General features: G+C 39.4%; 1 protein-coding gene across 1 annotated transcript; it reads left to right on the top strand.

Moving 5' to 3' along the window:
• Positions 1 to 396: 396 nt before the first annotated feature.
• On the top strand, positions 397 to 13228 carry eif4enif1 (eukaryotic translation initiation factor 4E nuclear import factor 1; the record flags this gene model as incomplete). Its single annotated transcript, XM_079217892.1, has 18 exons — positions 397 to 492; positions 677 to 750; positions 1739 to 1866; positions 2210 to 2487; positions 2953 to 3151; positions 3297 to 3460; positions 5124 to 5262; positions 6334 to 6510; positions 7246 to 7517; positions 9161 to 9235; positions 10101 to 10287; positions 10810 to 10898; positions 11102 to 11235; positions 11589 to 11661; positions 11785 to 11908; positions 12005 to 12307; positions 12426 to 12596; positions 12832 to 13228. The coding sequence occupies 18 exons, from the start codon at positions 397 to 399 to the stop codon at positions 13014 to 13016; spliced, it is 2868 nt and encodes a 955-aa protein (XP_079074018.1). The 3' UTR covers positions 13017 to 13228.
• Positions 13229 to 14715: the final 1487 nt, after the last annotated feature.

Here is a 14715-nt window from a genome sequence, read left to right as displayed (position 1 = left end):
GGTAAATAATGGTAATTGACGTGTCACGTCTCATGTCAGCGGTCGATGGCTGTTGTCAATTAACTTGCTAATTGGTTAGCTGCGTTTGCTAAAACCGTATGTGAATTTACCCGACATGAGGTGGAGTCTTTTGATCACATTATTATAATATTTTGACAGTATGTTCATGTATGCGGCAGGGTTGCTTTTGTTTTCTTCCAAACAAGTTTAAAAAAACTCTAATTAAACTAATTATTTAAAATAATACGGTTATTATCAAGACTCTATTGTCCTGACCTTTTCTAAACTAACTCAATGGCGCTGCTTGAGCAACTTAGAAACGTTCAATTTGTTTCCAACAGGAACACATTAATTGCTGGGATGGAAGCTGGGAGTTTGTTCTGTCTGAAATCAGTCATGGAGAACGATGCTTGTGTCGAGCAGAATGATGGTGACGCTGCTGTGGACCAAGTTAAAGAGCCAGCAGCCACAGCTCCTTACAGATACACAAAGGTAACGAGACATACCAACGATATCTTATAGAGGCCAGACAGCGTTCTTCTTTACGCACTTTTGTTTGCAATTTACCAAAGTGTGCATGTGTCTGTGGTAATAACGACAACCAGCGTCAAGTTCCTGATATGTGCACTCGCGCCTGGCCATTAAAAACTGATTCTGATTATTCATTATTATACAGGAGGAGCTTCTGGAAATAAAAGAACTGCCAGTCTCAAATGAAAGGCCAGAATGTCTTTCTGAGAAATATGACAGGTAAGCATGAATGTCCTGGGGGGTAGAGGGAGCATGCAAAAACGGTTACATTTCACAGATGCTCGAGTTCAATATATAGAACAAAGCATATGTCCCTGCATGCCTCTGAAGTTGGACCACATTTTAACATACAAATCAAAGTATAAATCAAGTAAGACTTTGTCTAATTGAATGTGCTGCTGGAATTGTGTGGTGTCTGATCAAATGTTTTTTTCCTATTTTTAAAATTACTTTGAATGAATGGGCTTATGAAGTTGTGAAGTATTTTACTCGCAACCTGAAACCATTATTTCGCTCAATTTGAGGATCCCTGAATATCCTCAGGATCTGCTTATTTTGTCGCATTTATTTCAGTGAAGCTCCTTTTATATTTCTAGAGGAAATATTGACATAACAGTGTGCCACGTGGCTAATCAAAGATGGGTTCTGATGTGAGCGGTTTACGGTATTCTTGAGGGGAAAAAAGCATTTCAAACAAGTGTTTAGTTTGCAGATCACTTGTATGTTTTTATTATAGTTTCGCAGTGTCTAAATCAAAGAAACCAATGCTTCAGAAGCGTAGTCCCTCTCCTATTCCATAACTAGTGTTAAATTATTGTCATTCCTGTAGAGTCCTGCTGTTTTTCATTCTTCAGGGAGTGATTTGTAGACATAGATGACAGATATCATGAAAAATAGCTGGTATGACTAGAAATGAGCATTCCTCTTCTTTGCTAACAGAATAAAGATTAAAATCCACTGTTGTAGTTGGTTTTACATTATGTTGGCCATGCTAACTTTTACTAAATGCAATTGTTGGATCGTATTATAATGAGTCTTTATAATGACCAGAAACTACAATTATATTTTCCGTATAAGCTGTGCCTTGCATTAGCCTTTTATTGTAAATTATCTTTACATTTTTGTGAATCATTTTAGTAAATTGTCATGTTTTAGTCAGCTGATTGAGTATGTGTTTTTAATTATGTCAAATCATCTTTTGATACAGTGATAGTGTCTGGGACCCTGAGAAGTGGCATGCCTCACTGTATCCCACTTCAGAGCGTAACTCTCCAGTGGAAGGTTTTAAAAAGGACTATGTGGACGACAGAGTTCCTTTGAAACGAAGAATTCCAGGTAAATAACCCAAAGCCAGAAATCTAAAGATTAAGGTTTAAACCATAACATGGGTCATAAAATACTCTTACTTTCTCTAGCAGGATGTTTATGTCGGGTGTTCTATTGGTGCATCATACTTCTTATCCAGAAAATATTTCTGTAATTGTAATGCTCACAGCTGATTACTCAGCGGCTAAACAAGTATTTGAGTTACCTGGTATTGTAGGACAACAACATAAATGAGGCAGAAATATAATTGATTGATAAATCTTCTTTAATCTAGGCTTGCTTTTGGGTATGACGTAAAACATCGTCGGTGTTAAACATCTGAAGCTTATCTTGTTTGCTGCATTGTATTCAGATCCTCGAGAGCGGTTAAAGGAGGACGATCTGGATGTCATACTGAGCCCACAGCGACGCAGCTTCGGAGGTGGATGTCAAGGCATTGCTGCACTTGCACCCCACCCTCGTCGCCCAACTAGCCCCCTGGAAAATAAGGAGAATGAGAGTCTTCGTCTAGGAGGGGCACGCAGAATTGGCAGTGGCCGCATAATTGCTGCCCGAGCCTTTGAAAGAGAAGCCCGTGTGGAGAAAGAGAGGGAACGTGAGAGAGACTTTAAGGATAAAAGATTCAGCAGGGTTGGTGTTTATTGTTTTCAGTCTATCCATAATGTAGTTGTATAGTGTTTAGACAGTGAGGCATTCAGTACATTGAGGTTGGCATTTTGTTTGAATGTTAATGTAAGAAGGATTGCCAAGAAATAGTTTTGCAAAATCACAAAATGTATATGTTCTGTGGTTTGTTTCACAACCCCCCTGTAATGATTATAAAGGTAATGAAGAAATGAGGATGCAGTAAAAAAACAACAACTTTAAAACAGTTTTTCACAAGAATTGGTTTTAGTTCACTACTCTAGTGTGTATCAAATTATATAAAAGCAAATATTTACTTTCTTTGAAGAACATAAGATTCCTGCTTAATCAGTGTGCTTTCTCTGTACAGTTTACCTCAAGAATGGTCCCATTAATTTAATCAATTATTTGCATGCAAGTTTTTTTCATTATCCATTTGACACTGATAATATATTGTCTCGTCATTTGCAGAGGGATTTTGGTGACAAACGGGTGTTTAGTGAAAGGAGAAGGAATGACTCTTATGCAGAGGAAGAGCCGGAGTGGTTCTCAGCAGGTCCCACCAGTCAGTCTGAGACAATTGAACTCATTGGATTTGACGACAAAATCTTGGAGGATGATAAGCGCCGGTCCAAGCGGTCAAGGAAGCGGGCAGAGTCCATAAGAGAAGGCATGTCAAAGCATAATGCAGTTTAATTTTGTTTTAAAGCATTTTGTATAATCAGTTTAACTGCATGGTATTATTTTGTTAACCGGTGTATTGCTGTTGCTATCACTCTAGGATTATACTTAAGATTGCAATTTTTGTTGTGCAGCAGTGGAATGTAATGGTGGCCAGGCAGATGAGCGAGATGCAGGTTTGCAGTCTACTGCTGATCAAGAGGTTCCCCACCCTGATGTTCTGCCTGAGCAGACGACTGGAGACTTTGACTTCAATGAATTCTTCAATCTGGAGAAGACCATACCAGGACTGGCCTCTGTAAGTTTTGGGTTGCACTGTGTGGTTTTGTTTTGAAAGCGTGAATGTCACAAATTGGATGGCATCTATAAATCCTTTTTCCGGACAGTTTTCTAATCGGTGTAGACTTTTAACAGTAGAGTTTTCAAGTGTTTGTCCCTCCCCCTCAAACAAACTTGCTCAACATTTTCTTCATGTCACACAATCATTAAGAACTATTTAGAGCAGGGGTGCCCACACTTTTTTGGCTCGCGAGCTACTTTTAAAATGACCAAGTCAAAAAGAGCTACCTACATTAATAATGGTAAATATTTATTTATATACGCACGCACACACAGAGTATACTTTATATTTACAATATTGGCGTACCTTGCATAACTGCATGAACCCTTATGACACAATACAATTCTGTACATTTTTGGTCATTACATTTTACTCTGATGACTTCACTGAATGGAACCAGAAGGGTTGCATAGTCCGGACAGTAGCTGCTGGTAGCCAGCCTCAGGCAGACTTCCAAATGGTCATCAGTCATGGTGCATGGTGGAACAGTGTTTAGACTTAATATTTTTATAATCTTATTATGCAGTCGGTCTTCTCCAGATGCGCACGGAACACGGATGCGCACGTCTTTGCTCTTGTTTGAACAGAACAGGCGATCTTCGTTGCCACAGTCATGATCTTTCACGTTTAGCATTGTAGCGCATAATGCTTGTTGGTGTATTATGCAGTGGTAAATAAGGAAGTCGGGGAAAACATCGTCCTCCCTGTACTTGGCAATAAATCCATTCAAGCTGCCAACCATTGCGGGCACACAGTCTGTGGTGATTGACAATAATAGGTTTGTTCGAGATGAGCCAGTTCTGCGCAGAATCGATCGCTGCGCAATGCATGCCAGTCGAATTTTAGTTAGCTCTTAGATTTGACAGCAAACACGTGTTGTAGAAAATCCTTATTTTATGTGTAGTTGTAATACTTAATGCTCGATTGTTGACTATGTGTAATGTTTAATCTAAAAACATATCTTGTGTGGTTGATAATACAAATCGTATTTATACAACACATATCAAAACCAGTAATGTATTTCACAGGCAGACATTAAAAAGGACCAAGGATGCAGCTAGACCCACATTTCTACATAAATATATATTTATAAACACATATGAATAGATCCAAACGTAATCTGTTAACAACAAGAAGCCTAAAGTTTGGAACTAACAAAGTCATTTTTTCTGTGACTTTCTGTTACTGACTACTTTGAAGTCAGCTGAAAACTGTCCAACTTGACAGCAGTTTTTTGACTCCCCCGCCTGCTCTCGTCTGGATTCCAGGCGAGGCGCAGCTCTTTCGAACAAGCCTGTTAATTTGCCCACCGGGAGCTGTGTTTTGTCAGTTTTTAAGTAAAAAAAAAAAGTCTACTTTTTTTTTTTTTAATAGCATGCAATCTACCTGCCCAATACGTCGATCGCCATATTGGGCACCCATGGTTTAAGGCATTGAATCAACACGTGTAAAAGAGCTGTGCATTTAATGACACTGCCCTTCATCTTCGAGCACATTTTGTGCTAAATCAATGGGGGGAAAAAACCCTAAACGTAAGTGCGATCTTTGTCCTTGTACCTTTTGGCCTGCTGTTATTTTAGTTTCTCATTCTATTTCACAGGCTCCTTTTTCTGTGTTGCAGATGATAGAGGACGTTTTGGGGGAGGGTCCTGTATCGGCTAGTCGCTTCAGTCAGTGGTTCTCCAGTAACCTGAGCCCTTCAGGCAGCCGTTCCAGCAGTCTGAGGTCCACTCCACATGAGGAGCTGGAAAAACTTGCAGGTAATAATCCGATTTCCCCAACGGAGTTTCATGTAGCCTAAAACCACTCTTTGGTGAAGCTGTGTTTTGGCAAGTAAGTTTGTATAAAAACGTCAAGATTGGGGGCCTTTTTAAACTGGGGTTTAAGAACTATTAGGATAACTTCCTTTTGAAAGTGCTTCAATGGACGTGGGAATGGCTTATAGATAATGTTGAAATAAGGGGTTATCTATGCGATGCCACTTAATGTCACCTCAAAAATCTGAATAAGGTGGCAGCTGGCTGGATTGCCTGAAATTTCCTACTAAATAACATTAAATGTGTTTTCTGTCGCAAGAAATATACAAACATAGGAAGATGCCAAGTACAACTCCATCTTTTAAGTGGGTAGCTCAAGTCTGATCTGGAGCATATAGCTGATTACTCAGTCATGTTTTACATGATGTAGCGCTTGCTGTTAGGACATGGTGTGTCTCTCTCTCTCTCTCTGCGGCTCAATTCTCGTTGTTGAATTATTCCTCATTCAGCTTGATCTAACGTTACATTTCATTTTCAATCAATGAAAGTGATGTTTTGTGACTCATGCAGTGCATTTTATGTGTGGGAGGCAGACAGCCACTGTATTGTTCAAATGTTAATCTTTTGGACGTTGTGATCAATTCAGACTCTTGAAAGATAAGATTCTTCATTTATACATGAATTTTTTTTATATTAAATGTATTTTTATCTTCCAGATTATGGAAATATGCTTCACTGAACAATCCCCTAGATTGAGTTGTTCTCTTGTTGAAGCTATGCGAATGTGACATTTAGGCATATTATCTTGACTGAACCTCAGTCTGGCAGTGTGGCATTCAAATCTTGACCTTCGGGTATATCTTGTTTATAAAAGAGGCTTTACACTTTGTCAACGCCAAACTGCTGCTTTACCATATCACTCCAGTGCTATTTGTTTTGTTTGTGTGTTTTATTCAGTCAATCATTACAATACATTACATTTGATTACTAGCCTGTTACAATATTTCTTTGTAATGTTCATGCCGCAAAACACTTTCTGTGTTGATGTACTAAGTCTTTTTTGCTCCTCTGAAGGGTTTGAGCCCCGCGGCACGTCCTCTAGCCAAGGCCCTGCCTCATACTTCACACCTATTCAATCATCGGAGTGCAAGGAGAAGGTGGACATCCTGGAGCTGCTGCACAAGGCCAAAATAGACTTGAAGCCCCTTCTTTCCACCCTGTCTGTCAACAAAGCTCGGCTTCGGGAAAGCAGTGAGTGCCAGCTCGCTACAATTGCGTTGTCGAAGTATACCATGACACAACTTTAACTGGGAATATACTGTGCACTAGAAATGTTGTTCATGTACTGTTAGGCAATACATTACATTTAAATGGATACATTTAAACATGGTATATTGAATAGTCTGTAATAGCAGTACATGGTGATTATACTACTTCATGAAAATTGATCAGACCAACATTAGCACGACATAAAAAATAAATACAAAATGCACACCGAGCAGACAATCGATGCACAATCTTGGTTCTCGTACTGTGAACGCTGTATCGCTGCTAACCTCATAATCGACACTAAATGAAAAGACTGTCCCTGTATGCAGAGTTGTAAAATCCTGTCTAAAAGGTTATATGAAATGTGCGTTTGTTTGTTTTTAGAGACAGATCCATACATTTTAATTGACTTATGAAACTGGACTTTCAGATTTTTTTATTTTTTTTTTATTTCGTAGTCTCGCCAATACCTGTAATAACGAACCACAAATCAATGAAACCCCAAAATCTGTTAAGGGTGACCAGATGCTTGCTGTTCAGTAATCTGAACATGGAAGTCCTACCTAAAAGTTTAAGTATGCAGTCGGTGTCATTATTAATCTCAAAATTATATTATATGGCATTCTCTTGATTAGCATTTTTATTTGCTTCTATAGCACTGCCTTGTTTTTGTTTTAAACTGTGCTAAATACATTTTAATTGTATCTCTGTCCACAGCTAACTGTGGAGCGGTGCTCTCGCTGGAGGAAGTGGAGGGAGAAATGAAGGGGATGAAGCTGGGCTCGGAACCACAGGTGCGAAAAGTGCCGCCGCCTCAAAGAGGAAATGGCACGCCCTTCATGGCTCAACATTTAGAGGAGGCTTTAACTGGTGGCTCCAGTGCTCGTCCACACTCGCGTGACACAGATATGTCGGCCTTTAATAAACTAGTCAGCAGCATGAAGGCAAGTGGAACTCTGCCAACTCCACCCAAAACCGGCACAGAGAGTGTAAGTATTTATATTTTTTAATCTATATTGTGACACAGGCCTTTACTTGATAAGTAAACAAGATGTGCATGTTGCAATGAAGCAGATACTCATACAAATCCATCCCAGTGTGACACCGCATGCAAGCTTTTTCAGTAGGGCTGCAACTAACGATTATTTTAATAATCGATTAATCGGTTGATTATTTTTTTCGATTATTCGATGAATCGGATAAGAAAATGTTTTTATCAAAAAAGCGTTCATTTCCAACCCTTTATTCAAAAACAGAAGTGACAGTGCAAAACATCTTCAGAAAGTGCACAAACTGGTTGCTCCTTGAACATCCCTGAGCTGTTAATTAAAACAATAAAATGGACTAACACTAAAAACATACACATCTATGCTTTACATCTGCCAAATGTGAGCCCTTTTTACTGTAATTGATCCCTCCAGAGGCTGCATTTACATACCCTGCTTTATCAATATGTATGAAATACTGGGACAGAGGGAAGCTGTACTGCTCCATATAGAGCGTCCTCTTCCTTAAACTCTTTCATTCTGGGCCTCTTATGACCACGACGTCACGTTGTTGGCTAAGCCCAACGACGTGATTTGCTTCATTTTACTTTGAGTAAAAAAAATTAAAAAAACCTGCAGCCAGATCCGCCGGTGTGCCGGTTTAATGTTAACGAGTGACAGCGTGAACTGAACCAGACCGGGGGGTGACGGCATGTTTCATCACGTTATGTTTTTTTACAAGCAAGACTGAACTGTAACGGAACATAACGTAACTTTAACGACAATACACAACCCAAACACGTTAGCTAACGCGATAGCAAGCTGACTAGCTTCCATTAAAAACAAGTTTGAGGAACATGAAGACGCTGATTGGCCAAGACTCGACTTGTCAAAGATCTTCTATTTTTGAGAACATCACAACCTCAGCTTTTCTCGTGTCTCACTCCAATCTCAGAAACGCTGGCCGGTCAGTTGCTCTGCTCCGCTCTTTTTTTTTTTTCTTCTCCGCGATTTATTGCCCGCCGTAATAATCGCGCGACACAACGAATCGATAATGAAATTTGTTGCCAACACTTTTGATAATCGATTTTATCGATTCGTTGTTGCAGCCCTATTTTTCAGCATAACCTACAAAACCCACTTTTGAAAAATTCATGGACAAACGAGAAAGTGATGCGCATAAATGTATTTAAATGTTTTGCAGTTATTTTTTATGTATGGAAGCTGCAAGTGTCTTTCTTTAATGCAAGTCACTTTCTGAATTTGTTTTTTGTACTGAGACGAGAACAATGTCGACTCTGTCATTGTATAAATGCTCCTTAAGGAACACAACAGTATACGTATCCAAAGGCATACCTGACTTGCATGAAGGATACTTTGATTGTAACTTGGGTACAAATTCATCTCGGTTGGCTTTCAATGGTGCACTTCGAAGAGGTTCCACCAAATTCTGTATTAGTTTCATCTCCACATTTTAATGGGGTTCACTGATACTTGATACCAGTTTCTGTGCCAATTTATGTTTTGACGCTTAAAATTGTCTACAACACACTCTACATTGCTTACTGAGATGAGTTTTTACAGGGAAATGGTTGTTTTTGATTGCATTGCACCTGTCACATATTGTTCCTCCCTGTACAATGCAGCAACCTTCAGACCCAGCTGTGGTGACGAGGTCTGAAGCTCAGGTGCCTCATCAGCAGCAGAAAAACATATTTCAGGTGTGTATGTTGACTATCTTCTCCGGCTATTGCTGACAAATGTTTAAGAAGGCCAGAGGTCTTCACATTTTCATTAGGTTATTTTTAACAGAGGGTGGGTGAAGTATAATTCAGTCCAACCAGGTCCAGAGTAGGCCATATTTTACTACAGGCCTCTGGTTCTATAATTATATGGTGCGCCATACAGAGTGTAAACTGAAGTGGTGGGGGAAAATATATGTATTCTTTTCAACAGCGGGTGCTTATTAATTTGTTGCACAATCATTATGATTCCAGACTTATATTTATATTAATCTTTTTGGGGCGACTTGATTTTGAGTTGTGTCCCCAGGTCTATTTCTAATTTACAGCTTTCAGACTCTCCTCCGGGCCTATCGGATCTTAAACATTAAATAGACGTGGCGTGCTTTCTTCATTCAAGGACAGCGTAATGTAAACTGTAGTAAGGGGAGTCCATGTTTTAAATACATGAGTTATTCTTCATCATGGAATTTTCACTAGTATTGATATCGACTATTACATTTCTATTGTTGCATCTTTAAATTAAACTCATTCTGTGAATACTATATGTAAACGAGAGGCCATACCTGTCGTATATACAGTCCATACCAAATTTCAATGTTTTTTTGTTTTTGTTTTTTAGGGGCAGCCAGGATTTTAAAAGACCAAAACTTAAAGATTTTAATGTTTAAGAACACTATTTGTGTGTGTGTGCAAATTGTTAGGGTGCGTTTGAGGGTAAAACAAATGCTCCATACCACATTTGATGGACGATAGCTTTGCTTTTAAATCTTAACTGGCAAACCAATAACAGTAAAGGTAATTGTGACGCATTTGGAAATGTATATGCATGTTTGTATTATAGGAGCTCTTGGGAGGTCCTGTTCGAAGTGGCTCTCCTACACTACTTGGTAATCTGTTGGCCAACTCTGAGGGCCCAACAAACTCTGCCCCTCTACATGGCCTGCTACATAAGGGCCCATCCCCCCCTCTCTTTCCACAGAGGGCTCCCTCACCTGACTACTTCAACAGTCGGATGCATCCTTCAGCAGGTAATTTAATTAGAAAACTGACGTGTTGCAGGCAAGACACCTTGGAATTGGAAAGAATACATACTGTATGCATTGACTTTCTCTCCATCAGTATAGGCTTTACCCACAGATTTCATGATTGCAAAAACTGAAATTGCCCCATAAGTGTTTGGACTCCTGTGGGATCACGAATGTTTCTTTTTTATGAAACATTTGTCCTCAGTGCTGCTTCTAACAATTTATTAATGATAATGCAATCCAAACTTTAATACAGCTTTGATCATATGGCATCGTCCCTGTCTGTGAGAAGAAGTAACATAGATGTAGGAGTGAAACCAATCTCAGAGGCTATGTTACACAGGAGCTACAAAAGTAGTAACAGCTGAACATTGTGAACCTTTAAAAAAAAATATATATATATGTTTTTATGGTCTTTAGTTTTCAGCAGGGTCAAATGTCACGCCAGTATATGGACGTCTCACTGCAACTAAACAGTGCTGTAGTCATTTCAACATCTTAAAGTATTTCTCCCTCTCTGTCAAGGTTTTCCTGTTGGTCATCAGTCCATGATGCCAGAACAGTTTGCTCATATTCACAGGTCCATCAGCCCTGGATCTGCTGCACAACAACAGGTAACCTAAATGTCTGGACACAATGAACTTGGATGAATAGCTTTTCTGTTTGACTGAAATATATTTTACACACAATCAATTGTCTTTATTTCAATGGATATGTACATTTCACATTATAAAATAAGGTTAGTCTTCTATTAAAAAAGGGCTTCATTTTCAGTGTTATGTTTAACATTTTTTGTTTGTATTTTTTTTTTTACTAGATGCGGTTGATCTCGATGCCTGTGAATCATACAGACCTGGAAGCTCTGGCATTTCAACAAGACCTTGCTCTACATGCTCATCACTCATTCCAGTCTGGCTACAAGGCACCACCAGACAAATCCTTTCGCAATAGGTTAGTTTTTTTTAAGTATTTAGATACTTCACGGTATCTTATCATGAAATAATTAATTGAATGTTATCAATGTATCAAAAACGCATTTGAATTGGGGTGTTTGGCTTGTTAATTTGAGCAACTGGAATGATGACAAATTACATTTTAGTGTATGTAATACATGTTATAAAGGAACTGCTTGAAACAGTTAGCTTTTCTTTGGTCGTTTAACTTGTATAAATCTCTTAACAATCATGGAAAATGTTCTACGTATTGGCATACATCAGTGTCCTGAATTTATGTACTTAAACTCAATAACAAGGATTGTTTAGCATTTTCTAGTTGCGTATGGCTGATGAGCTTGTGATCCACAGACTGCAGCGTGTTAATGGTCCCGGCCCTCAGCTTGCTGAAAGAAACTCTCCAGGCAACGCTGTCACCAGCATGGTGAGCAAATGCTTTATCCACCTGCCATTGCCAGACTTGTCATATGAAGTTGGACTTCTGGCTATAATCTTGCAACACTAACCTGAACTGCCCGTACAAATGTTTTTATTTTTTCCCCAACAGTTGTCCCCGTCATTTACACCTACATCTGTGATCCGCAAAATGTATGCAACAAAAGAGAAAAGCAGAGATGAACAATCAAGTCGTTTAGAGATGAAGGAAGAGGCAGCAGGACACGCTCGAGATGGTACAGAGCATTACGTTACCCACAACTACTCAATTTAAGGATTAGTATATGTGCTTCCAACACTGTAACATTGCAATTTCTGTTATGCGATTACAGGCGGCAGCTCTCCAAATCTATACCTGGAGTTGATGGATGGTAGTGCTGCCCATTCTGGGGGGCTAAAGGCTGGTTCACAGACGTTGCCAAACAAGGACCATGAGCGTCTCAGGCCTGGACACCATACACCCACCATGATACCTCCAGGACCCTCATCTTTCCCACGTCCCATTTATCCCGTACCGCTGCTATCACATGTACCTATGGTGCGCCCTCCTCCCCAGCTCCACCCTAATGTGGTTCAGCGAATGCTGGCGCAGGGTATCCAGCCCCAGCAACTAGGACCTGCTCTTGTGCAGGCAGGTTAGTGTTGGTTTGTTTATTTTATCCACACTTTCTAATCTTTTTAAAACTATTTTTATTCAACTATTAAGCCTTTGACCTTGATTACCTCTGATGGAAGTCTTAATTGTACACACAGGTATATTTCCAACACATGTTGACCTTGCCCAACTTCAAGGCTTGCCGCCTGCCCTGCTTGGACAACAGCTGTACCCTCTAAGTGCAACAGGGCATCCACTTCTACCTCCTAGAGCCAATACTCAAATGCAGTTGGCAGTAATGCAGCAGCAACTTCAGCAACAGAGACCAAGTGAGTGGAAGTAAAATATTACGACTCAGAATTTTCATGAGCTAGTGGATTACATCCTCTGAAAGATTTTTATAACTGATTACTGCCGCAGAGAATAATCTAAAATAAAAGTGTTTAAATTTAGGTAGGTTCAATGACGGCAAAAATATTAAAGCTACAAGGGACGACAACATTTTTTTTTTTTTAATGCTTTTTCTCATTTCGGTTTAAACTGTCCTCTTATTCTCGTCTTCAGTGCATCCAGGCATCTCCGGCCCTCAGTCACAGAGCCAAGGCCTTCACCGGACAAATGGCTCCCAGCAACATGGGGGCACTCCTCTAGGCCTCTCCAAGTGGTTTGGATCGGACGTGCTGGAACAGCCACTACCCTCCATGCCGGCCAAGGTCATAAGTGTTGATGAATTGGAGTTCCTGCCATAAAAAAAACACTGCTGGAAGCAAGAGATTTTTTTTTTCTCCTTTTTTGCCCACCTCCTTGTTACCATAAAAATGTGAACTTTAATTTGAAAGTTGGTGCGCAGACCTGGACAGTCTAACCTTGCCATGCTTTGTCTTTAACCTTGAAGTCACTGTTTTTTGAAGAGGCTCATCAGCAGAAAAGGGAAGACAAATGCTGGTGCTATGTTTTGTGACTGAGTGTGTGTTTTTTTTTTTTTTTTTTTTTTTTTTTTTGTATTAGGCTCCGCGCAGTAAATAATGTATAGGCCCAATTGTACAGACCATGGGAAATAATCGTATTCTCCCTGTATATAGCTATTTTTTTTCTTTTTCTTGGAATGGGGAAGATGAAACTATCCTGCAGTTCAACTGAAAACTGCGAGACAATGTCCCCAAGAGCTGGTAGCATTCCTTTTTGTCTTGTCCAAATTTAATTTCCCTCGCTGAACTGCTCTAAGAAGGGGCGACTGCTAGTGAGAAATATCGAATTGATGAGTAACTTCAGTGTGTACTCAACACCTTTGTGGCCCTTTTCTGTAGATATGATTGGCTGGAACATTTCAAGACGACACCGGGGGATGCAGCGAGCGCTGGTTGTGCCTTTTTTTTTTTGTGTTTTTTTTTTTTCTTCCTTAAACTGTATCCTTATATCCATCCTGTCACTGAGGGGGGTGGGAGGAAGGGGTGCAGCACTGCTCACTGTCAACTTTTTGAGGGTGGTTGGGATTCAGTTTGTTTATGTGCTATTAAGTTATAAAAAGCACAAATAGAATTAATAAATAAAAGTCGGTAAAACACAATTTGCTTAATTATTTTAAGTTTTGTATTTACACACACACACACACACACACACACACACACAGTGGCTACTTTATTAGATGTACATAAATTCTGCCTTTTGAAAGGCTTGTTTGGTTATTTACACAGTCCGGAATGTGTTAAACTACTGTTAAACTGGACTATTAGATGTATAAGAAACTCATTTAAATTAAAATCGGGTGTATCTTACAGTAAAGTGGCTACTGTGTAAATCTGAATTTAAACAGTAAGGGTACTCAGCAATTATGGTTGTGCTATTTGAGAGATTTAAGAGTTCCCTGCCTATTTGGTTTAAGTTTGTAGTCTAATGCACTAGAATGATTTTAATTTGCAGAATATAATTTATAACTTCTTGGTCACAATTATTTATTTGCGTAAAAAAAAAAAACTATAAAGTTGTTTTGTGTCTACCTTGAAATATGGCATTGGTCTAATGCCGTGGGCTGCAGTAAAGCACTTAGACAGTCTGAGAGGTGTTTATGGTTATTTTTTAGCCTGTAGTGGTGGAATGGATTTAATGATTAAATATTGTATTTAAGTGTTAAAAGTGCCCCCTTGTGTATATTGGAGTGGAGAACACACACACTCACACACTCTGATCCTTTGAGAATGTTAAAAAATGCCAAACACTCAACCATGATCTCCAAATTGATAATGTGTTTAATACTTTCTACAGATTCATATTTACACTGGCGTCGATATGCAAGTCTTTGCGTTTCATGGGACACCTTTTGTTCTTGTACAATCCAGAGCTTACCCCAGTGGCTTGTACAGTATGTAATGCTTCACATGCGTACAGACTGCTCTCGCAGGGAGTAGAGGGGGGGGGGTCGTTATTTGTTTGGTTGGGGGAGGGGTTTCA

This window comes from Taurulus bubalis, assembly GCF_910589615.1.
Source record: "Taurulus bubalis genome assembly, chromosome: 5".
In the NCBI taxonomy this organism is placed as follows: domain Eukaryota; kingdom Metazoa; phylum Chordata; class Actinopteri; order Perciformes; family Cottidae; genus Taurulus; species Taurulus bubalis.
The sequence above is the reverse complement of the archived record's forward strand: the minus strand, read 5'-3'. Positions and strand labels throughout refer to the sequence as shown.